The sequence below is a fragment of the Morus notabilis genome, unplaced genomic scaffold (genome assembly GCF_000414095.1).
Source record: "Morus notabilis unplaced genomic scaffold, ASM41409v2 Scaffold1012, whole genome shotgun sequence".
Taxonomy (NCBI): domain Eukaryota; kingdom Viridiplantae; phylum Streptophyta; class Magnoliopsida; order Rosales; family Moraceae; genus Morus; species Morus notabilis.
In genome coordinates, this window is record NW_010361635.1 from 348,707 (window position 1) to 375,110 (window position 26,404).

General features: G+C 38.0%; 2 protein-coding genes across 2 annotated transcripts; one reads left to right on the forward strand and one right to left on the reverse strand.

The window, feature by feature from the left end:
• The first annotated feature begins 4,150 nt into the window (after positions 1-4,150).
• Positions 4,151-20,570, forward strand: LOC21395948 (abhydrolase domain-containing protein C22H12.03). The gene is made up of 13 exons (XM_024167118.1): positions 4,151-4,558; positions 5,591-5,725; positions 5,822-5,848; positions 6,303-6,393; positions 6,843-6,886; positions 6,979-7,077; positions 7,335-7,392; positions 7,518-7,570; positions 7,940-8,041; positions 8,351-8,416; positions 19,314-19,435; positions 19,966-20,137; positions 20,280-20,570. Exons 1-13 carry the CDS (start codon positions 4,430-4,432, stop codon positions 20,346-20,348), a joined length of 1,167 nt encoding a protein of 388 aa, XP_024022886.1. The 5' UTR covers positions 4,151-4,429; the 3' UTR covers positions 20,349-20,570.
• A 1,225-nt stretch (positions 20,571-21,795) lies between these two features.
• LOC21395950 lies at positions 21,796-24,805 on the reverse strand. Its single transcript, XM_010100339.2, has 3 exons — positions 24,474-24,805; positions 23,204-23,426; positions 21,796-22,327 (listed from the first exon to the last, which is right to left on the reverse strand). Exons 1-3 carry the CDS (start codon positions 24,669-24,671, stop codon positions 21,921-21,923), a joined length of 828 nt encoding a protein of 275 aa, XP_010098641.1. The 5' UTR covers positions 24,672-24,805; the 3' UTR covers positions 21,796-21,920.
• Between the last annotated feature and the right edge of the window lie 1,599 nt (positions 24,806-26,404).

Below are 26,404 nucleotides of genomic sequence, written 5' to 3' on the forward strand. Positions count from 1 at the left end.
CTTTGAAAATCTTAGTATCTTACTATTAAACTCTTATTTCTTGATGAGAAATGCATCACTTCAACCCTACTAAATGAGTTAATTGTAAGGATATTTGGAACGTGGTTCTGAACATTTTAAATTGAGTTCTAAACAGTCAGTACAAATTTCACGTTTAAGATCTCTGAGTGTTTTATATTAACAAAATTTTTGTTTTTACTTTTAATCAGTAGAAAAAGAAAAATAAAAATTGTGACTTTTTCATAAGTATTTGGAATAAAAGATCATGGGTCAAAACAATTTTTAAATTTTCTAATATGTAATAAAAATGTTAGAATGAAATTTACAGTGTCTTAAAAAAATTATGGTACAAATTTTAATGTCTATTTAGAAGTACTCTTTTTTTAAGCCACATTTTATAACTTTAACACCAAGCAGCTTTTAAAAAGCCTTCCCAAACATGCCTAAAATGTAGTAGTACTTCCATCAAATATCTTGTAATTGTATAAACATTTGTCTCAAGGTCTTTGGGTCTGAAAAATACATGTGCGAGGCTTTACTTTGGCAGGTCGGCTGTCAATTTTGTTTCATCACCAATTATTGCCATCTCAAACTCAATTTAAAAAACGTGTCTTTTCTTTTATTATTAAGAACTTTCCTCCGTTTCTGTATTTTTAGTGCCCATACTTCAAAATTCTATATACAAATTGTATTATTTTATATAAATATATATATCACATGCTGGAAATCGATGATCAATGATCTTCTCTCCATGCAAAATTGCAAATCCACCGGTATCTCTGGGCGGCCATTTCAATCAAGCCTGTGAAAAATTGCAATAAAGTTTGCAACAGCTGCAATTATGGCTAGAGGACACGATATATATATATATATATATATATGTATATTATTTTTGACGGAAGTGGACATGAAATTTGGAGACTACTTAAAATTTAAAAATTCACCAGCTATGAAGACATGGAGAAAAATTGGAAGGTAATCTTTTATGTGCTGTTTCATGAGCACTAACAAAAAATCTGAAGATCAACAAGATTTCTGGTTAGAATGTCTTTAACAAATCAATTAAGAGAACAAATTAAATGGAAGGAATAACTTTGTGCAACTTTTTCTGCTTCAATTATATACTGCAATGGAACAATCACCATTTCATTTTAAGGACATCGTTTTGGCAACGTTGTAAGTTTCAAAAGCCTTTTTAAGTACGCCTTTATAACAGTCATACAAATATGTCATTTGCTTGAAATAATTGAGGGGGTGTTAAACTAATTTTTCCTTTCGTTTTGATCACACACATTTTCCTTTTTTTTTTTTTTTTTTTTTCCTTTTAACATGTATTAGTATAAGGGATTTTATCCATAGTGAGGGATTATACACATTTTGATGGGATTTTTATTCTTGTTTTAAGGAAAATATACTTTTTTCATTTATATATTCTATAAATTTTATATAATTTGATGTTCAAAACACTCAAATAATTATCTAGTAAAAACTTTTCATTTTTATTAAAGTTACTGATTCAATTACTTAAAAAAGAATTTTGTAGTAGAGTATATAGAACAAAGTTTTAAAGGGAAGAAAACATAAAAGATTTAGAAAAGTAAGATGTGATAGTATAAAATTGTATAATGTCCGTAAAATAATTTTTCCGAATCTTGAAAAGAGTACATTTTGCCTTTCAATTATGTATTCTACTTCAAAATACATCTTCAATTTATAATAGAGAAAATTGGTGAACTCATCATTTGAATGCATTATTCTAAGATTTTTATCCTTGACTCTTAATTAATACCATTTTTACTAATATAGTTCTTTGACTAATGGATATTAATCAAGAGTAACGGACAAAAAATCTAAGACTTACACATTTTAATGGATATTTGTTTCATTTTCACTTTATAATACTAACAAAATAATGAAATTGCGCAATTTATACATTCATAAATACTTCTTAAATTATTAAGTCTGGGCCCATTCATTTCGCATATTCAAGTTTAGAACTTGAGTTGAAAAGTGAATTTATATGAGAGAAAACACTTTAACACAAAAAGTTGAATTTAAATTTTTGTGGAAGAAAACACTAATAAAAGGTTTGAATTGTGATTTAAATTGTAAAATAAATGAAACCTAAGTTAAGTTGGCCCCAAAATTATTGATTTTGTGTCATGTTGTCCCATATTTTTTTTAGAAATGGGAAGCTAAGTTGATATAAAATCAATAATTAATAAGGTATTTATGAAATTAGGAGATAAATTTGGTAAATTAATTTAGCGAATATTTGAATAGTTATTGTAATAAAAGCCAGAAGAGGGTTTTAATTGACAATAACTATTTGCTCTATATTAAGATCAAGTGTTTTAAAACAAAGAGGGCATTTGTGATCAAATAATTATGGCCCAAAAAGGAATTTGCGACCAAACTTGTAAAATTTTGGTCTTAAAAAGTTATTGCGACCAAACGGATTTGGTCGCAAAAGGGTTTTGTGACAAAAAAATTTAAAAAAAAATAGAGAATTTACTTTTAAGTGTGTATGAGTCTGGATCTTTATCTCTTATTCTTGATAAATACCTTTTTATTAGTGTAATTATTTGACTAAAAAGGTTATCAATGAAGAGTAAATTGTACAAATTATAATCCATGCATTTTCAATGGGTATTTGTTAAGATTACCTAAAAAAAATTTAGTCACAAATGGTTTTGCGACTAAAAGAAATTTGCGACCTAAATTTGGTTGTAGAAAATCTATTTTTTAGTGACCAAAATCTTTTTGCGGCCAAACTTTTGGTCACAAATTGTTGCCTCACGTGACTCCTGTACGACCAAACACAAAAACTTGAGGCCTTTTTGTGATCAAATCTTGTCGCAAAATCAAATTTGGTCGCAAATACTTTCTGCGACGTGGTTTTTGCGACTAATTTTTTGGTAGCAGAAAATCCTATACTTTCTGCAACCAATATTTTGGTCGCAAAAAATCTTTTTTCTTAGGCCTCGTTTGCTTCGCGGATTCGAGTTTTTAATTCGAGCTGAGATGTGACATTTTCTGAGAGCTTTTAACTGTAGTAGAAAAAATTAGATGTGACATTTTTTAAAAGCTTTTAACTGTAGAAACCTAGAACTGAAAACTCGAATCGGTGAAATGAACGAAGCCATAGTGTATTAAAACGGTACCTCGACATTTCTAAAAATATTTTCTTAGTACTTTGAAGCTGATTTTTTGTGACATGTAATGTCTAAACTACCTTTTTATAAATTATATAGAAATCAATATTTTTTAAAAAAAATCTAAGAATATATTTTAAAATATTAAAATATTTAAAAGAAAATAAGAAAGTAAAAAAAGTTTCATATTTTTCTCTATATTTATTAGTTTTTAGTTAATTAAATAGAATAGTACTAAGGTCATTTTATGTCATATGTTAGCTTCATGGTATTAAGGCTATGTTTTTAAAAACATCGAACTACCACTTTGATATAATAAAAAATATAAAGTATCAAAAGCATGTTTTGCCATAACATGGGGTATCTAAATCATTTTATCATAAAATTTCAATAATCAATCAATTTATGTGATTGAAAATTAATACATTAAAAGTTTGTGATTTTTTTTTTATAAACAATTAAGCATCAATACTTTACACGATTGAAATTGATACATTAGACATACGTAACGATTTAACAAGATTAATTATTATTTATTAAAAATCAAGTAAAAGATTTACAGAACTCAATATTATAAAAAATGACATTTTTTTAATTTAATAATTTACGTTTAATTTATAAATTAAAATTATAAAATTAAAATTATTTTCAATTTACGAATAGAATCACCAGTGATTTCTATTACTTGTAGAAAAAAAATTCAGTAATTTCTCTCGTAAACCGGTTGGATTTAGGGGCTGGCGGGCTGCCCGCCTAACCCCGCCATTAACTGGAGTTTGCCCTACGCCACGCCGCCTTTTACATAGCTATTGTCTTTCTGAAGTGGGTACAGTTGGCTAGTATAGTACACAGGTACTGTTCAGAACTACCGCATGTTCTCTCACGTGGCGGCAAAAATCAATGGCATTTTTGTCATTTCAAAATACCCGCGGAGGCGTCGGGTAGTATTTCACGGCCACGGTCCACCACTTCACAAAATAATTGAATATAAAATTAAAAAAAAAAAATACGAGAGAGGAAGCGACGGCCACAAAGTCGCCCACTTGTCTTCAAATTTTCGGCTTAACTAAGAGAGAGAAAGAAGGGAGGTCCGCGAGGCACCGTCTTTCTCTTGGTGTCTCCGCCTCCCAACTACCTCTTTCTCTCTCTACAATTTCTCTCTCTTGCATTTTCAGCCGTCATTGTCGGGATCTGGATTTTTCTTTTCAAGACATTGTCGTCGTCGTCGTCTTCTTCTTCTTCTTCTTCCTCCTCTTCTTGTTTCTCGCGCTCGGATGAAAATGTGGGCGATGTCGAATCTGGCGACGTGCGGTCATGGAGGTAGCTTATCCCTTTGTTTTCCCGAGAACTTGAAGTTTTCATCGGCTCTCAGAACCAATTCTCGAGTTTCATTGCCGTTTCTGGTAACGTTCTTAATATTCCCCCCCCCCTAAGTGTTAGGTTGGTTGCGTTAAGCTGTTAGATGAAACGCTTAATCTTGCAATTTGATGACGTGTGGATGTATTTATTTCGTCTTGTAGTTGTTATAGAAATGTATGTACGCATGTTATATATGGTGCAAAGTAGTATCCTAGGATGTTGTTCATACGTATTATTAGTTGGGTCCTCGTATAATTTTATACTAATCTTCTGAAGATTATCAATTTGCTCACTAATTCAATGAGCCCTGAAAGGACAAAGCAGTTGAGATATATTTGTAGATTATATACACTTTTACGAATAGTCGAATACCATCAGAACTAAAGGGTAGTTTTGCACGTGTACTGAAACGGAAGCTAAACTTGAAATTGAATTGAAAAATGGGTAATGAAATTGGCAAGAATGAAATTAGTGCAAACAGAAGACAAAAGAAGTCGATTATGGAAGACGAAAGAAGCACATGTAAGTTTCTTGCTTACCTTGGCTCCCTCAAAATTTGGGGGAGAAACAATAGACGCATTTATAACTCGTTCTAAAATGATTTTATTTTTTGTATAAAAATGAAAATGAAAACGTTTTTAATCTCAGACAGAAATCATTTTTGAAAATACATTTGGTAGTTTTATCAAGATTATTTTCAGTATAAAAAAATCCATTAATGTCTCTCTTTGCTCGAGAAAGGAGAAAACAAAAACAAAAAATGAAAAACGACTAAGTCATTTTTCATTTCTCTCTCATTTTATAATAAACTAAAAAAATCATTTTCATTTCTATTTTTTATCTTTATTGCGCTAAATGCCGTTTTAAAAATGTTTTCATTTTTTCTTTCTCGAAAAACGTAAAAAAAACGAGATCAATTCCAAACACGGCCAATGATTCTTTAATGTTGTATAACCAAACTAGTTTTGTTCTCATATGAACCACTAGTGATAAATAATAATGGAATTAGATGTTAGATAAATGTTAGTTGTTTTAACTATTTCTCATTCTCTTTTTAACCTTGTTTCTTGTGGTAGAGTGATGCATGTCGTGGCTCTTGGTTAGCTCGTGGCCGTTCGAGGAGGATGGATAAAGACCATATTGTTCGCATGGCATTAGTAGATGAGAGGCTTGCACGCACCAAAGATGTGGCAAAGCCTCCTGAAATACTTGTAATGGAGTTTCAATGGCTAAAATTGTTCGAGAATAATTTAAGCTTAGAAAAATTTCGAGTCATTTGACTGATTTTTGTGATGTTTCTTTTGCAGGCTTACGATCTTGTTCAAGGAGCACTCGTGAGTCTTTATCTCCTCTTTTAGTTCTGCATTGGTTTTGAAAATTTTCGTGGTTCATTTGCTATCTGAACTAGATCTCTGTCCTCCTGTATTGTGCGTGTCCCTAAATTCTGTTAGGGATTTATCTTTTAGGTGCATTTGATATTTTTCAAGTTCTGAACTTGGAAATGACATCAGGCGCTTACTGTGGCTTAATATAGCACCGACATGTTGATTCATATTTTTATTTTTTATTGATGTGGATGTTATTGAGCATCAAATTTACTAATTTGTTAAGAATTAAGAAATTTCTTCAATCCTCTTTTGACTAAAATTTTTTGTAGTATCAATAACAAAGCATGATGAAACTATAATTAAATATGGGAATATATAACTGAATATGTGGTTGAGAAAGACGGAAAATTAGTCTCTTGTCAATGGGTGCAAGTCTGAGCATAGACAATTTTATCCGCAGGTTAGATGGAGTTCTGTAGCGGATAGATCGTTGCCTGATCCACCAACAGCTGTTTTTCTTCATGGCATTTTAGGTAGCCGAAAGAACTGGGGTAGGCACTTGACACTTCTGAAACTCCATACCAGATTGGTACTTGTTTTCTCAGAAATTGTCCTCAATCAGATGGGATAAATATTAGTCAAATGACTTGATATGTTGTCATTCGGTGCTAGTCTTTTCTCTTCGTATCCCGTCGCTTCCTATTTGTAATTGCAATATCAAATATGACATCAATTAAAGACTCATTTCTATTTTGCATTTACATTTGTTGAATATGTCATCAAATAAACACTCATTTCTTTTTTGTCCCCTGTTGCGATTGTAGACACCTTCCTTATGTAGTTATGTACTCTTTTTCCATGTGGGACGTTTAGTTCTTTTGTCAACTATGACAGCATTTATTGCCATTAAAAATTCCTATAATATTATGCTTGCTGGTATAAGTATCTTTATTTCAGTTTAAACACTTTACGAGTCTTTTTCATTATATTCTTTTTCTAGGAACCTTTGCTCAGAGATTGGCTCAAGAGTTTCCAACATGGCAGGTATTCTGCAATGCAGCTTAAAGAGTTCCATAAAGCATTTTGTTGTTGACACCAAGAGTCATACTTGGTTCCATTTTTTTCTTTTTTGACAGTTTCTCTTAGTAGACCTGCGATGCCATGGTGATTCCGCTTCAATGACGAAGAGAGGTCCGCATACTGTTGCGTCCACTGCTCTTGATGTCTTAAAGCTAGTACGTGTTTATTTACTGTTTACTGTTGTAGTTTTGTTTACACTCTACATCATGTATGGCTGCTTGGTTTTGTCAATCCTAACTAACAACACAACTACCTTCCACTTCTAATATTGGAGGTTGCACATGTGAATTACAGTTTATGATGTTTGAGGATCTAAAATAGGAGTTATGCATGCAATTTTTCCTCTCACATTTTTATTTTGTTTTCCCTCTGACAAAAGAGAGAAATAAGTTTCTTTCTTTCTTCTATCTAGGTTCGACAGTTGAGAATAACACCTCGTGTCCTTGTTGGCCACAGTTTTGGTGGAAAAGGTATCTTAAGGTTTATTTTTGTAGTTATTTTAATGTCACGAACTTGTGCTTGGTTCTTGAGAAATGCATTAATTGTGTTTTGAGTGATACTGGTGCTTACTTTTATATTATATTTTTGTTTGTAGTTGTTTTAAGCATGGTGGAACAAGCCGCTAAGCCTCTTGCAAGACCTGTCAGAGTAAGTTTCTTGCTGTCTGATATTGTTGACATGGAATTTGATTCTGGCCTTGGCATAATCTGCTGAGTTTCTAGAACACGTGTGCCCATAAACATTCATGAATGTATGTGTGTTTGGGGGTGTTCAATGTTAGTTTCTCAGTTTATCATTGTCCTCGATTCTGAACCCTTGATAAAATGTCTTTTGTATGGAACCCGGTTTAGAACATTGACTTGCCAAAATGAAGGTAAATAGACGTTTTAAAAAGTGAAATTGCATTACATCAAGGCTTTTGAATCATGGCAGAAACTAATTTTCTGAATGTATTATCAAACTGTTGGTGATTATGTTTGTGCTCATATTTTTTTCCCTCCTGTAAATTATTCTTAGGTCTGGGTTCTAGATGCGACTCCTGGAAAAGTTCGACCTGGTGGAGATGGGGAGGACCATCCAGCAGAACTAATATCTTTTCTAAGTAAACTACCAAAAGAGGTGATTTGTTAGTCACTGCTTAAACCTTGTCTTTGTATTCTCCTCTCTTTTGGCAATTGTTGCCCTTTCAAAACAGAACATGTAATTTCCTCTTTGCTCTACTAGTAGTAAATTTGTTGAAGCACTTTCACCCATGCTTGCACCTAATATCATATTTACTTTTTAACGTTGCTTTGATAGTTTGTTTCTCTATTTCTTATTTTGTTATGCTATGGCTTCTTTTTGGCATGTAATTTATCTTAGATGGTTAAAGTATTTTCCTCCTTTTTTATGGACATATTTTAACTCGTGTTTCTTTTTTCAATGAAGGTCTCCTCAAAGCGGCATATTATTAACGCACTACTTCAAGAAGGGTTCTCCAAAGATGTGGCACAGGTACATTTCAACCTATAAGCTTCTGCTACATATTGTCTATACCTCCAAGCTGGTTATGACCAAGGATGAAAATATCAGTATAGGTAGAAATATCGGTACTCTTGTTTTACGGAAATGTGGAAAACCGGTGTAATTAGGGCTGATTTGTGCAGCTGTATTTTTTTCTTATTTGATTAGTTTCCTGATTTCTCTCTAATTACTAGATAAGTAGTTACCAATTTTGTTATCTAGGGTACTGAAAATAAGGGGCTAAACCGGGCTGTGGTTATCCCTAAAACCTGTATATATATTTGGCTGTATAGTCTATTTTTCTAAGGTGAATAAGAATTATATTCCTCCTAAACCCTAATTCCGGCCTCGAGAAAACTTCATGGTATCAGAGCAAGGCTGCTAATCCGGGTTTAGGAGAAATATTTCAAGCCATAACCCTAGCTTCGGTTACTGTCATCAACCGAGAAAAACCCTAACCCATCACCCATCATATGGCGTCAGAAACTGACAGCACCTCAGGAGCCATGGCTGGTCAGGACTGTGTGAATGCTGGACGATCAGAGGGCTCACTCCTTATCACACAACACAAGTTGAATGGTCAGAATTATCTCCAATGGGCCAAGTCAGTGATTATGTTCATCTCAGGTAAAGGGAAGGACGATTACCTTACGGGTGTGGCTGTTCCACCCAAACCGAATGACCCCAAGTATAAGATCTGGAAAGCAGAAAATAATATGGTGATGTCTTGGCTAGTCAACACCGTGGACACAGATATAGGGAAGAATTTTCTGTTCTACGACACTGCACATGAAATATGGATGGCTGCTCAAGAGACTTACTCCGATAACGAAAACACTGCTGAATTATTCGAGATCAAGGGGGCACTTCATGATTTACGACAAGGTGAGTTAAAAGTCACTCAATACTATAATTGTCTCACACAGTATTGGAGACAATTGGATATGTTTGATAGTTCGGCATGGGAATGTCCTGGAGATGCAACTCTATATAAGAAAATTATAGAGAACGAGAGAGTTTTCAAGTTTCTTCTAGGGCTTGACAAATCCCTTGATGAAGGGGGGGGAGAGAGGAGAGTAGGAAGAAACTTATGCTAGGAAGCTCACTGCCCACAGGAACCGAAGCCTCGGCCCTTGCAGCAAGAGGAATCAATGCAGCCCACGACACAAAACAGAAGAAAACTCGGTCTTGGTGTGACCACTGTAGGAAAACAGGTCATACTCAAGACACTTGCTGGAAAATTCATGGTAAGCCCGCTGATTGGAAGCCAAGTCGAGAAAGGGAAGCCCGAAGCTTTGTTGCTGCCCCCGAAGACAAGGAAAATCCGTCAAGCTCGGAACCAAACCTCTTTAGCAAGGAGCAAATTGAATGGCTGCAGAAGATGTTCAACCAGATGCCAATATTGCCCCAACTATCTCCACGGGATCTGCTGCCCAGAAAGGTATTTTTTCAGCCACTCATCATGTCAAAACCTAGGATTCCGCTGGGTGGATTGTTGATTCAGGAGCCTCAGACCATGTGATTGGTGATGCTTCATTATTTCAAGAGTGTTATCCTTGCCTTAAAGATTATAAAGTCTGGATTGCTGATGGATCACTTTCCCTAGTATCAGGAATTGGAAAAGTGGTCATGTCTAATACATTAACTCTTCAGTCCGTTCTTTTGGTTCCCAAATTAACTTGCAATTTGTTATCTGTTAGCAAGCTAACTAAGGATTCTAAATGTGTTGCTAAGTTTTCTCCCACTTCATGTTTATTTCAGGATTTGGACTCGGGGAAGATGATTGGCAATGCTAAGGAAGATCAGAGACTCTACTGGATTAGGGACAAGGCTCATTCTTATTCTCTGGCTCATCACTCCACGTCCTCCTCAGTTCAAGATTCAGACCCTTCTGTGTTTTTCGATTCCAATCAAGACAGTAGCATTAGGTTACTGCATTTTCGTTTAGGACACCCAAATTTCATGTACTTGGCAAAAATGTTCCCTTCATTATTTATCAATAAAAATCCAAAATTTTTCCAATGTGAAGTGTGTCAGTTTTCGAAGCATTGTCGTAGTACATACCCTATTCAAGGGTGCAAACCTTCTCATCCTTTCTCAGTCATACACAATGATATTTGGGGACCATCTCGGATTCCAAATATAACTGGTGTAAGATGGTTTGTATCCTTTATTGATGATCACACTCGAGCTACTTGGGTATTCCTTATGAAAGAAAAATCAGAAGCTGGACCTTTGTTTAGAACCTTCCACTCAATGATTAAAAATCAGTTTCAAGCCACTGTTCAAGTCTTTCGAACCGACAATGCTCGGGAATATTTCAATTCAATCCTAGGACCCTACCTTCTCGAGAATGGCATTATTCATTAAAGTACATGTACAGATACACCTCAACAAAATGGAATAGTAGAAAGGAAGAACATACATCTTCTTGAGGTAGCCCATTCTATCCTATTTGCTAGTAATGTTCCAAAACATTTTTGGGGGGAAGCAGTTTTAACTGCTATGTATCTAATTAATAGGATGCCATCTCGAATCTTGAAGTTTAGTACACCTTGCCAAGTACTCCTTAAAATCTTCCCTCAAAGCCGAGTGGTGAACACTATACTACTCAAAGTGTTCGGATGTTCAGCCTATGTCCATATTCCTCCTCATCAACGTAGCAAACTTGATTTCAAGTCTCGTAAGTGTGTGTTCCTAGGGTACTCCCCTCATCATAAAAGTTACAAGTGCTATTGTCCATCCACTAGAAAGACATATATCACTATGGATGTGACTTTCATGGAGAGTGCCCCATTTTATTCCAAAACTGCTATTCAGGGGGAGAAAATACAAGAATATTAGTTTTGGGATAGCCTGATGTTAGAAGATCCCATGAGTGATATCACCCTTTCTCTACACCAGGCGGAAGAAGAACCCTAAACCGGTTGAGCATCTTGAGATTCTCACGCCTTGCCAAGCAGACAATTCGAGTTCAACTCCAAGTGAAGGAATACAAGGTAACACTGAATCCGACTCCTATCCTAATGATTTGTGCGTATCTGATGATCTTACTAAGCCAATTGCTCAAAGGAAAAGAGTTAGATCGTGCACCCAACATTCAATTTCATACTTTGTGTCCTATGAGAAACTATCTTTGAGTTACAGGGCTTTCACCACGAGTCTAGACAGCATCCAAATACCAAAGGATATTCAAGAGGCACTACTACATCTAGAATGGAGACAAGCGGTTAATGAGGAGCTAAGAGCCTTGCAGAAGAACAGCACATGGGAGCTTACTCATCTCCCTCAGGGAAAACAAGCAGTAGGCTGTAAGTGGGTTTTCACTGTTAAATACAAAGCAGATGGGAGTATTGATAGGTACAAGGCAAGACTTGTGGCAAAGGGCTTCACACAGACTTACGGGATTGATTATCAGGAAACATTTGCTCCAGTGGCAAAGATGAATACCATCAGAGTACTACTTTCTTTAACCGTCAATCTTGACTGGAACTTGCATCAGTTTGATGTTAAAAATGCATTCCTCAATGGTGATATGGAAAAGAAAGTATATATGGAGATCCCACCTGGGCTCAAGCAATTAAGTGGCGGCAAACAGGTGTGTAGACTTCTGAAGTCACTATATGGTCTTAAGCAATCGCCATAAGCTTGGTTTGACAGGTTCACCAAGGCAGTTAAGGAGCAGGGATATTTGCAGGGACAATCAGACCACATTGTTCATTAAGAGGACTTCAGATGGTAAGATTACGATCCTTATTGTCTATATCGATGATATAATTGTTACTGGAGATAATGAGGTAGAAATTGCTCGGCTAAAGGGGATCTTGAGTCGGGAGTTTGAAATCAAAGATATTGGAGCTCTAAGATACTTTCTTGGAATGGAAGTAGCACGGTTTAGCAAAGGAATTTCAATCTCGCAGAGGAAATACATGCTGGACTTACTAAAAGAAACAGGCATGCTTGGCTGCAAGCCTTCAGACACTCCTATGGACCCTTTCAACAAAATTGGGACTAAAGGAGATTCAGGTCCAATAGATAAAGGAAGATATTAAAGGTTAGTGGGTAAGCTAATCTACCTGTCTCACACAAGACTAGACATCAGCTTTGCAGTTAGCACGATTAGTCAGTTCATGAACAGTCCGAATGAAGAACATCAAAAAGCAGTGTACAGGATTCTGAGGTACTTGAAGATGTCTCCTGGCAAAGGTCTATTCTTCAGGAAAGGAACCAACAGGGGAATAGAGGTTTTGTCAGATGCAGATTGGGTAGGGTCTTTGACTGATAGGCGATCAACTTTTGGATATTGTTCATTTGTATGGGGAAATCTAGTCAGCTGGAGGAGCAAAAAACAATCAGTAGTCGCTCGGAGTAGTGCTGAAGCTGAGTTTAGAGCCCTAGCTCTCGGAATTTGTGAAGGAATGTGGCTAAAAAGACTCCTAGAGGAACTACAACTTCCAGTCAAGACTCCTATGAAGCTGTTGTGTGACAATCAGGCAGCCATTAGTATTTCGAAGAATCCAGTCCTTCATTATCGTACCAAGCATGTGGAAATAGACCGTCACTTTATCAAAGAGAAGATAGAGGATGGGATTGTTGAAATTGTCTACACACCTATTATCCAAGCTGGGAATGATTGACATATATTCTCCAGCTGGAGGGGGAGTGTGGAAAACCGGTGTAATTAGGGCTGATTTGTACAGCTGTATTTTTTCCTTATTTGATTAGTTTCATGATTTCTCTCTAATTACTAGATAAGTAGTTACTAATTTTGTTATCTAGGGTACTGAAAATAACGGGCTAAACCGGGCTGTGGTTATCCCTAAAACCTGTATATATATTCAGCTGTATAGTGTATTTCTCTAAGGTGAATAAGAATTATATTCCTCCTAAACCCTACTTCTGGCCCTGAGAAAACTTCAGGAAATATTGGAGAAAATATCAAGATATCGGTGGAAATATTAGAAAAATTTATGGAAATGACGAAAATTTACATTAGAACATATTTTTAGTACTTTTGATAGCATCAACATTAAAAAGATACATAAATAAACAAGTTTTACATAAAAAAATTGTTAAGACCTTGGATCAGAAATTTAGGAATTCACACAAGAAATGAGAAATGGTAAGGAAACCACGGATTGAATTTGATTCAGACTTCAATTAACGAAGGAATTACAGGAAAATATGGGGGTGTTCGAGCGACCCCTTGCACTTCCTAGAGCCTAAGCTCGTCTATGACAATTACAGTGAGTATATTCGATACCAATCCTCCCCTGCTCACCCTGTTTTTATTCACTCAATCTTCCTAACCGTTTTCTCTTCCCTTCACCTCTTCCGAGGCCCTTCTTGAGATCCGAGACATCACACCCTTCACCCCGTGGTGAGCTCATCTCCCCTTTGTGCCCTTTCCATGTCAGCCCCTTTTTCTCCTCTAACTGTTTCCACTACATCAGCTTCCAGCTCATCCCCTCCTGCCACATCAACCCGAGTTCTTCTAGGCCTTCTTCTAGCATAGGTGAAACGTAATGGGGGACCAGGGAACCTATCAATACCCCCGGCCCAAAGACTCACCTTGTCCTCAAGGTGGAAATCTGGGAAGGCTGCCTATATACGGTCGAAACTTTCCCAGCTGTCCTCGTGGTCAGGCATCGCCTCCCAATGGATGAGGACCTCCAGTGCCGACGTGGACCCATGGGACGCCTAGCGGACTCCCTGCAGTGCGGACGGTCGAACCTGGAGCCCTGGCAAGCACCTCAAATGGACCATAGAAGCGAGGTGCAAGCTTCTCGTTGCGGTGTTGTGCCAGCAATTTCTGCCGGTAAGGGCGGAGCTTGAGATACACCAAGTTGCCGACGTCAAAGGAAACATCGCGGCGAGAACCATCCGCCTGGGCCTTCATCTTTTGCTGCGCCCGCTGCAGTTGCTGTTTCAGAAGTTCAAGAGTGGCATCCCTCTTTGCCAGTTGGTTGTCCACGGTCGACACAGGAGATAGCCCCAGTCCATAGCGCACCAGGGGGGAGGGGGGGTGTCACGGCCATAGAGTACACGAAAAGGGGTCATTCGTGTGGTGGTATGAAAGGATGTATTGTACCAATATTCTGCCCAAGGAAGCCAGTGTGACCACTGTTGGGGTGCATCCGAGGAGAAACACCGAAGGTAGGTCTCAAGACATCGATTGACCACTTCGGTTTGCCCGTCCGTTTGAGGGTGACAGGCCATGCTCCGAGTTAGGGTGGAGCCTTAATGCTTAAACAATTATGTCCAGAATTTACTTAGAAAAATCTTATCGCGATCGGAGACAATAGTGCGGGGAATACCGTGCAGCCTCACCACGCCGCGAAGGAACTCGTCTGCCACTATCGTCGCAGTGAAAGGGTGCTTCAGCGGAATGAAATGGGTGTACTTACTCAAACGGTCAACGACGACCAGGATGGCATTGAATCTTGCTGACTTGGGTAGCCCTTCAATGAAATCCATTGATAGATCGTCCCATACTTTGCCCGGAAGGGCAGGGGTTGTAGCAATCCCCCAGGAGCCAAGGTCTCATATTTGTTTTGCTGACAAATCCCGCACTTCGCAACATAGGCCTCGACGTCCTTCTTCATTCCAAACCAATACCAATCTGCTGCCAACCGTCGATAGGTCTTGAGCACCCCTGAGTGCCCTCCAGCCACCCTGTTATGATAGGTGTGGAGCAATTCGTTTATCAGTCGAGAATCGCGTGAGACCACAGCCCGGCCTTCTCTCATGAGACGTCCCTGCTGCAGGGTGAAGCCCGGATGAGCCCCTGAATCGGCTCGCAGATCCGCCATAATGCGAGAGAGCTTGGCATCCTTGGCATTGTGGCGGTGAAGCTCCTCCGCATTGAGCTCAAAGTGTGCGGCCAGCAACTGGAGTTCCGCAGAAGTGGGAAGGCGGGAGAGGGCATCCGCAGCTTTATTCTCCAATCCGGGGCGATACTGAATTTCGAAATCAAAGCCTAAAAGTCTAGACAGCCATTGTTGGTGAGGTTCGCTGACAACCTGTTGATCCAACAAGAATTTCAAACTCTTTTGGTCGGTGCGGATAATGAAGTGCCTCCCTATGAGGTATGGCCGCCATTTCTGAACTGCTAAGACAATGGCCATAAGTTCGCGCTTGTAAACCGATTTCAAGCGAGCGGAGTTGGAAAGGGCTTAACTAAAGAAAGCGATTGGTCGCTGATCTTGCATTGATACTGCCCCGATTTCGACCCCCGATGCATCCGTCTCAACCACACATGCCCGGGAGAAATCCGGCAAGGCCAACACGGGGACTGTTGTCATGGCTGCCTTGAGGATGTGGAAAGCTGTTGCAGCCTCTGCCGTCCATAGAAAACTGTCTTTCTTTAGCAAATTTGTTAGTGGCCTAGCTATGGATCCGTACCCCTTAACGAACTTCCGATAGTAACCTGTTAAGCCCAAAAACCTCCGAAGCTCCTGCAAATTGGTGGGCGGTGGCCAATTGATCATGGCTGCGATTTTGGCTTGGTCTGCTACCACCCCTTCCCGTGAGATGATATGGCCTAAATATTCCAGCGTGGATTGCCCAAAGCAACATTTTTTTGCATTCGCGTAGAGGCTGTGTTTAGCTAGCTCGGTAAGCACTATCTTTAAATGCTCGGCATGCTCTTCCACCGTATGGCTATACACCAGGATATCATCAAAAAATACTAACACAAATTTTCGGAGAAAAGGCCGAAATACCTCGTTCATGAGAGACTGGAACGTGGCCGGGCCATTGGTCAACCCAAACGGCATGACCATGAACTCGTAGTGCCCCTCGTGGGTGCGGAAAGCCGTTTTCGGCACATCCTCGCTGCGCACCCGGATTTGGTGATAACCGAACTTCAAATCGATCTTCGAAAAAATGGTGGCTTCGTGTAACTCGTCGAGGTGCTCGTCGATGACCGGAATCGGGAAACGATCTGGAATGGTTTCACGGTTTAACGCCCGATAGTCGACGCAAAATCGCCAACTTCTATCCTTTTTCTTGACTAGCAGAACCGGGTTGGAGAAGGGCTAACGCTTGGTTGTATGAATCCTGCGGCAAGCATTTCTCCTACTAACTTCTTACCGGTATGGCCGGTCATTGATTGGGGAAGTTCCTGCTTTCAGTGGTATGGCGTGGTCGCGCAGCCGTGGTGGAGGGAGGTCAGGAGGCATTTGAAAAACCTCGGCGTGTCGCTGTAACATTGCCTGTAAGGCGGCGGGCACTGCCTCCACCGACACCACCCCTTGCTAGTTTTCAACTGAAAACGTGCCCAATTCCACCCCAAACCCCTGTCCCTCTTGCTTCAAGGCTCGCATCATAGTTTTCAAGGACACCGGAGACTTACCGAGGCTGGGGTCTCCCTGCAATACCACTGGAGTTTCACCGATCTTGAACTTCATCGATAGAGCCTGCCAGTTGACTGCCACGGCCCCGAGTGTCTCCAACCACTGCATACCGAGGATCACATCGGCGCTCCCAAGCTCCAGAGGCAGGAAATCCTCCACAATGGCCACATCCTGCACGGTCAAGGCTACGCCACGACACACCCCTTCACCTTTGACCGTGAGGCCGGTTCCCATCACCACTCCATAGCCACCGGTGGTATCCAACTCCAACCCCAGCTTCTTAACCAAATCCATGGAGATGAAGTTGTGGCTTGCCCCACTGTCGATCAAGACTACCACATCCTCCCCCTTAACCTCCCCTTGAGCTTCATCGTGCGAGGAGCAGTCAACCCCACCACGGAGTTTAACGACAGTTCCACCAAGTCTTCGGCCAAGGCATCCTCCCATGCTTCTGTGGTCTGCTCGCCTGTACAGTCCCCCTTTGGTTCTTCTCCATTGACCACCAAGACCTGTAATTCCTTGTTCGGACAGCGGTGGCCTATGAAATACTTGCCATCGCAACGGTAACATAACCCCTTTTCCCTCTTCGCCTGGAGCTCAGCGTCTGTCAGTCGGCGGAAAGGGGTAGGTGGCGCACTCCCTGTTTTCTTGGTGGCAGGTGTAGGTCTAGTTTGAAAATTGTTTCCACTTCGTGTCGCAAGAGAAGGAGAAGAGTTCTTAGGCCAAGACCCGTGTAGGCCCAAGGTCATTCTCGTGGGCCTTAGTTGATGGTTCCTATCCTCTACCATTTGGGCCAATTCCATTATTCGGCCCAACCCAACAGGCTTGAGCATCCTGATCTTAGCCCTAATTTCAGGCTTAAGCCCTTTTATGAAGCTACCCTCCAATACTTGCTCGGTTACCCCAGTTAGAGGCGCCGCCAATACTTCAAAGCTCCGGCGGTACTCCTTCACGGTAGTCTCCTGCCGCAGAGCCAGAAATTTCTCGTAGAGGCTCCCTTCCTGCGATGGCCGGAAACGCTCCAAAATCAGCCGTTTTAGGTCCGCCCAGTCTCGGATCGCTCGTCGGCCGTCTTCCCACTGGAACCAAGCCAGTGCCTCGCCTTTGAAGTTGACCACGACTATCTCTAGTTTCTCTGCTTCCACACTGCGATTGAGAGCAAAGTACCTCTCAGCTCGGAAGATCCAACCATCAGGCTCCTCCCCATCGAACACAAGCATTTCCACGCGCCTAGTCCGCCATTCACCCTGATTTCCCCCCTCGCGGATAGGAGTCTCCATCCGCCCACCGCCGCCGAGCGTCCCACCTCCCTTCTCCTCCCCACCTCCTGGTGCTGCTATTGGAATCGAAGGAAGCTCCATGGCCGCCGCCGACGTCCCTGGGGAAGAAACATCTCGCTGCCGCAAGCAATTCTTCTAGCTTTCCTATCATCATTTCTACGCTCCTTTCCAGCTTTGGGATTTTCTGCAAATCCTCGCGAAAGGTCTCCTGCAGTTCTCCTTTGAAGACTTCCAGATCGCGCTAGATCTCTTCCCGGACTCCCTCTGTTTTCTCGTCCCCCCTCTTTGCTGGTGCCATCCCAAGAACTTGCTCTGATACCACTTTGTTAAGACCTTGGATTAGAAATTTAGGAATTCACACAAGAAATGAGAAATGGTAAGGAAACCACGGATTGAATTTGATTCAGACTTCAATTAACGAAGGAATTACAGGAAAATATGGGGGTGTTCGAGCGACCCCTTGCACTCCCTAGAGCCTAAGCTCGTCTATGACAATTACAGTGAGTATATTCGATACCAATCCTCCCCTGCTCACCTTGTTTTTATTCACTCAATCTTCCTAACCGTTTTCTCTTCCCTTCACCTCTTCCAAGGCCCTTCTCGAGATCCGAGACATCACGCCCTTCACCCCGTGGTGAGCTCATCTCCCCTTTGTGCCCTTTCCATGTCAGCCCCTTTTTCTCCTCTAACCGTTTCCACCACATCAGCCTCCAGCTCATCCCCTCCTGCCACATCAACCCGAGTTCTTCTAGGCCTTCTTCTAGCATAGGTGAAACGTAATGGGGGACCAGGGAACCTATCAAAAACTCATACATATTACATTTCTTAATACTGAAAGGAAGTTCTATGAGGCTCAAACGTGGTCGGGATCCCATCTTAATCAAACAATATTGGTATTATCATGACAGTGGATACCTGAATATCTTTGTCTTAGATCTCTCAAACTATATATCAAACCTGCTACTCAAAACAAAAATAATCCGGCTGCTCATTTTTTAACACTTGTGTTCTTAGTTATCACAATTTTCAAATAGTAACTATATATTTACAAGATCTTGTTTCATCCCTGTTGGCTCTTAAAAATTTGAGAAAATGTGGAACCTATCTGTCTGACCAATTTGCCATATGAACACGAGGAGTTGAAAGTTGTTGTTTGTGGTGGTAGTATAAAGAAATAAGCATCATGACTAACTTTTTTTTTTTTTTTAATTTCTGATTATGCATTATTTTTCTATTTATACATTTATGCAGTGGGTTGTTACAAATCTTCGCCCAACTACTACTTCCAGTTCATCATCGTTAAGCTTCTCATGGGTGTTTGATCTCAAGGGAATTTCTGAAATGTATCAGTCCTACGAAGAGACAAATTTATGGTAATAACTTGAGCTTAATAATATTGAATTCTGTATATGGCTGTTAAATGTGGTAAAAGTACACATTCTAGTATCCTACACTTTTATTCTGTGAAAGCACTGTCATTCTCTCTATAAGGAAACATTACAAGTATATTTAATTAAATAAGGATTATACTTTATGTGGTGATACTGATAGTACCGTCATCCTCTATAAGGAGTCCACCTTGCAGTTACTTTTTGTTTATAAGATTTTCAAACAGAAGTAACCAGGGAATTACCTGGTTATCTATCTCCGCTTTCTCCAAATATGTAACGCCATGCCTAGAGCTAGCGAATAGTGAGAGTCAGTTGAGTGGTCCGGTTTGTGGTTTGCCTCCCACATCATCTCAAGTTCAATGTTTTAAGATTGCCTCCTAGGGATAACCAAGAGTTCTATGCTTCTCAAAGATGTGGGCGCTCAAGATTCCAACTTGAGCCCACAAAAAATAGGGGAAAAAAAAAAGAAGAAAGTTAGAGCTGGCTTGCTCATTTTGTTTTCACTGTCACAGGAAAGTTGTTGAAGACGTGCCTCGAGGTGTGCATGTGAATTTTTTGAAAGCCGAAAGAAGCTTGCACAGGTGGGCCCTCGAAGACCTTCAGAGGATTTATGCTGCTGAGGAGCTTGCTGCTGAAGAGGGAGGTGGTGTTGAAATGCATGTCCTTGAGGATGCTGGCCATTGGGTACGTTCCTTTCATATTCTTGAAATTATCTACTGAAGCTGGAGCCTATATATCATTCTCCATTTTGTTCCAACAATTTATATCATAAAGCTACTTTTTTGTGCTCTCTCTCTCTCCTAATTCTCATTCTAAGCTTTAATAGGTACATGCTGATAACCCAGATGGGCTCTTTAGGATTCTTTCATCCTCTTTCCAGGGAGTCAAAACCTGAGAGAGTTCTAATCATATCTCAAATTCAGTTCTGGAGGTAGTTGCTAAGTCTGTTCTCCCCTCAACAATGTTTTCCTTTGTAACTTAGTGGTTTTCTGTATATCCTCGTCTTTTTCCCGTTTTGTCCTATATAGTATGTGAGTCTGTAATATGTAACTAAAGTATACGAGATTTTTTTAACCAAAATTAATAGGATGTAGTTGGGACCAAAAAAAAAAAAAAATAAAGAGCTCTGGAATGGGATTGCATAAATCTACTAGCGTGAACGTTGTATCTAGAAGTATGTTACTAACTCGAAGCACTTGGAAAATCTGCATAATTAGACAGATTATTTTTCCGGATTTACTTCTTCAAATGAAATATTTTCTCATTCAATTGTCTCGATCTCTAATGGTCCGCTGCTGAGGATTCTTGTACAGTCTCTTCTCTGTCTTGACTATCAAAATTCAAAAACAACGATGATGCATTTAGCATACGTCTCTTTTCTCCTAATAAAGGTCAGTTGCATTACTTGGGGGAAAACAAAGAACATTTCGATTTCAGATGATGACATCAGTGGACATCTGCCTGAAAGGTTGAAAACGATTGGCCATGTCTTTAAAAAATATCCTACCAGTTTCTTTCAAGCCTCTTAAATATGGGCGTTAACACAAATTAAAAAAAATGGAATTCATTTGTAGCCACTTAAATATTTGGTGGACATGCATTTAGAAACTGTGTTTTTTCTCATGCTAGTAGAATTTTTCTCCTTTTGACAAGAAGGTGGGTATCTTAATTAAACGAAAAAATTAAAAATATCATGGTATAAAAATATTATTTACGCCACTGCACTAAAAAATAAATGGTTTTTATTTAATTAATAAAAGGAAAATAAAAGACTACAATAACATTTTATTTTTTAAGATGATAAATAATGAGCCTGTATAAAACCATAAAAAATCATGTACTTTTCTCTTTTAATTAATTTTTTATATGTATTAATAGACCAAAAGTAGGGTATCCATCAAGCTTCAACCTCATTTTCTAAATCTATAGTTACAACAAAACGAACCTTCAACACATCCTTGCAACTTATGCACATAAAGTGGCCAATAATATATAATTGAGAAAAATACTGCTTTGCTCAAAAGAAATGCAAATACAGAACAGAAGTTACACATGCAAAGGAACAAATTTTACCACCTTAAGCAATAATGACTACACTCGCTACAACCTTTATAAGTTAGGCAAAGCGTTATGGGATTGGGTTATGTAGGTTTCTGGGATGTTTATGTTAAGGGTTCGTTTCTAGTTATGAATTATAATTCTTGATTTTTTACAGTGTTTTTTTCTCATAAAAAATTTAAACTTTAAAAATCAGAATCATGAATTATAGTTCTGAATCTATAAACTAAACGTCTCATTCATGTGTAAAAAAATAAAAGGCAAAAATCCACACTATAGTGCCTATATTCTCTTCATAAACCGCCAAAAATCTGCTCATAATAATAATAATATTTTTATCAAGCCGGATACTACAAGAGAGCCAAAATTTTGAATACAAATTTCTACTAATCAGACCAAAAATCTACTTCTATGTAACTACGACAGCCGGAAGAGCCGCGGAAAACTGCGAACACAGTTTTCTAGCCGGTGATAGTGGCCGGAACTTATCGGAGGATTCAGTAAACTTCAACTTCTGATCAATTATGGAATTAGCTGACCACTTCATGAGCATGAAGTTGGTCTTTCGCCAAGGCCCCATGTGGATTTTCCTCTCCTTCATGGACGTCTTCGCTGTGTCGCACACAATTCGGACAATGGCGTATAGGTAGTCAGGTTTTCCTAGGTAATACTCCGGCAATTCGCGGACGATTTTCTGATACTCCTGGCATGGCTTCGCAATCTCGAATTGGTCTCGGAATTCAACTTCCACTATGTATGGGATTTTTTTCTTTCCACTTGATGTGCTACCCATCACTTCGATATATTCGTGGGAACCTGAAGTTACATTAACAATACAAGGTCTTTTAGTATAGTCGCACACCTTTTGTTTTAATAATGAATTATTAGTGACACATTGAGAACAATTAATGTATGACTATATATATTTGGTGCAATTAACGACAACCAATTTAAGTAATTAATATTTGGTGGCGCCGGTGAAAGGAAGAATAAGTTGGCGCAATACTAATCTGGGGAACTCGGCCAAGATAGAGCGATTAAGTAAATATTTAAAGAAAGCACAACGTGTAATGTGTTATGGAAGTCCTATTTTCATAATATTTTAGCATACTATTTGGGAGAATTTTAGCCTACACATCGTTTTTTGCTGGTAGATCAAATTTAGCTATAATTTGTAATACCATTATATTAAATCATAATCATATAAATTAAATAATCTATGACAATTTAACGAAACTTGATGATTGAAAACTATATCTAAATAATAGAAATTTTTTTTTTATACCCTATCAAATTAGAATTTTCCATTTGATCTTGGCGTGATCTAATTTTATAAACCATATGAAACCAACAGAATTTTATTAACTTGTATAACAGGCCACATTTTTAAGTATCTCTTAGTATGAAATAATTTAGCAATATACGATGTTACTACTGCTCTTGAAGACACATATATGGTTTGATTTGTCTGTGAATTTTTTGCGTTTGCTTCTCTATATTTTATCAAAAGTTTAGCAACCCAGAAACACTCACATCTAGGGCATTCTTAGTTAGGTATTCCTTACTTGTGAAGCTCTCACCTCGTAATTCAAATATGAAATAAGAAACACTAATACTTAAGCTTATCCATTTGTTAACTTTATGCAGCAATATTTAATTAACCTGAAATGGCATGCGTATTAGTTTATTTACCTCGCGGAAACTTTTTGGTGTCCCTCCATTTGGATGTACAAAGAGTGGCATTGATTCCTTGGTCGCGAAGCATATCGACGACAGTTCGTCGCAAGCAGTGGTTGCAGCCTTCGTTCTTTGTCTTTTGACAATAGCAAGACCCTGCCTCTCTCGCCATATCTGTAGTTCGGCTAATCTCTTTCCTCAACTTCGATCCTGTTGAGCTATATCGCTCTAAAACCTCCTGTTTCATGAATTGAGTACTCAAATTAAATAGAAAAGAACACACATCATAATATATTATATATATTATATATATATATATATATTTATGTAGTTTGTTCAGTGGTAGAAAATGAAAATGAACTATCATTTATACCAAGTGAATAATAGGGAAAAACAAAGAAAATTGATGCCTAAATTTCATCTTATATAGGCTAATTATGATGCCTAATTTCCATCACATGAAAGTTGGTCTTTTACATATCTCTAGCATAACCTAACAGGTTAAGCGGGGTATTCTAACGGTTTTTTCTTTCTTAAAGTTTTTGTTCTGTTGTGTACCTAAAAGTCAGCACTGCCTTTTCCTTTCGAAACAAAAAATTGTGTCCACTAGTTTAGTATCTATGTGCCAAACAACGAAACACACGGCATAAATATAACCTGTTATTTTAGCTGGCACTAGGCACGCCAAAGAGGAAAAACCATTACCTAATTAAATAAGCACGTCTAAATGATTGTTGACCATAAATTTGACACAAATATCTCTACACTTTTTTTTTTCTCTTTTTGGAAACACATTAAGACCTCGTTCACTTCGTTGATTCGAGTTTAGAATTCGAGTTGAGATGTGATTTTATATGAGAGCTTTTTACTGTAGCAAAAAAATTAGATGTGATTGTTTGTGAGAGCTTTTTACTATAAAAAAATTCGAATTCTAAACACGAATCAGCGAAGTGAACGGGGCCTAAGTCATTCTCCAAAAAGTATAATAAACAAAAAAGTTGTAGCCCTCAGATAAGAAAATTGATTATGATCCTAATTATATTCTTGAAAAACTCGAGTTAATTAGGACTAAAAAATATTCTAGAAATAAAATAATTCTCTGAAAATTTATAGTCTTTCAGAGTTCGGACACGCTACTGTTGTGTTTTCTCTGCCTTATATTAAGACGTAAAAACCAGAAACGAAACACCATTTTTCTTCTCTTTCAAAAAAGTAGAACTTTTATATTTATATACATATATATATATATATATGAAATTAAATAATTACTAGTAAAAGAGATTACCTGAAGAAGGGAATGTTGGGATTCCCAGTACAAGGTCCTCCTCTCTTCCGGGTCCTGCGAATCCTGATCATGATGATCACCATCATCGAATTGATCATATTCGAAGCAACGATCGGGATATTCCTCGGAATATTCATCGAAAAACACAGAAACTCTCTCTTCAAGGCTGTCCATGCATTCAATATTACTATCACTCATATCTGTCTCTTCTTCTTGCAGTTATAGCAACAGAGCTACAACATACAGTATATATACACACAGATAAACGAAATTGTTGGGAAAAGATGAGAGAGGAGAAGAAAGTAATGGATACAATATAAAGGTGTGAGAGACAATTATGTATATAGATATATAGGGTCTTATAACGTCAGTGATAAAGAAATTATCGTGAGTTGTAAAAAAAAATAAATAAAAGTAGTATTTAGGAGAAAGTTTTGGACAATTATGGAGAAATCGGGAATATGCTGGACGCACACTTGGTTAGGCACAGGGTGCTGAGTCAATTCTTTTTATTTTTTAGTGACTTGCTTAGGTATACATTGCAACCAAAAAAGTAGGCCCTCATTTATTTATTGCTTTGTTAGTTATTCTCTGATTTTTTTTTTTCTTCCCTTTTTTTTCTGTGGGTATGTATATACCAATTATTTTGTGGATCGTAATTATTTGCAATCTCTGATATAATTTTTCGTTGTTTTATAGTTTGAAAGAGCAATCTTTTAAGATACGTTGTGGTTCATAGATTAAAACTATGTTATTAGAATCATTTTCAATTTACGTGTATTTTTTATGAGAAAAAATACTATAACGAACCACGAACCATGATTCGAATAAGGGAATAAATCTAGGTACCAAACATCCCCTTAGACTATCATAAATACCAGCTTCTTTTTTTTTTTGGATGATATATACGTGCCATTCGTTATAATATATATGCAGTATGATACACGAAAATAGCCCATATTCCATTCAAGTCATTTTGGTCATTTAATGTTATTTGTAATTGGTTAAATACTACTTAGAATACTAAAATTAAACAGAAAATCTAAATCGTTAATATTACTAAGAATAAGATGTTTAATCTTGACAAGCCATTCATGATATATATTATTTAGCTTACAGATACAAGAGTATATTTGTTGAATGATTTTGATTCTTTCTGCGAAGTGAAATGAGTTATGTCATTTGAAAAATATATATATATATATATATATATATATAAATATATATATGTGTGTGTGTTTATAATTTAGTGAGTATACAGTTATATAAAATTAGTTAGTTCGTCATTTCCTTAAAATTGTATGAAGGACTCTGGTTTAAAAAAATATATAATATATGAAGGAGATTTTTGTTGGGCATTGGATGGCGCGTATGAAATTAAGGCGTTTTATTTGCAAGGAACATATATATGTGTGGTATACATTTGCACTAAAACATCTTAAAAGTAAGGTATTTTTTTTTTTTTTTAAATGAACGTGGTAGATTTTATTCAAAAACGGATAAATAATCAATAAATTGATACAGATATTCTATGGCAAAAATATAGAAATAAGTAGGAAATAACTAAACACTACAACAAAAAGGGTTATTAGCGACGACATTTATTGTTACTAAAATTACAATATTAACGACGACATGTTGTCGCTAAAAAGAAAACAAAATTTTTGAATGACTTGTCGTCGCATTAAGCATTTACGACGACATGTCATTACAAAAAATTTCACTATTTGCGACGACATGTCGTTGCTACAATTTCACAAGTTATTAGCGACGACATGTCGTTGCTAATATCCGTTGGTGCTAAAACCAATCTAGCGCCACTTTGTTAATTATTTATAACGACATGTCGTCACAAATATTGATTGTGACAGCTGGCGGTGACGTGGCCAAAAAGAGGTGGGAAATTTGGCGGTTTTCCGCGAATAGGTTAT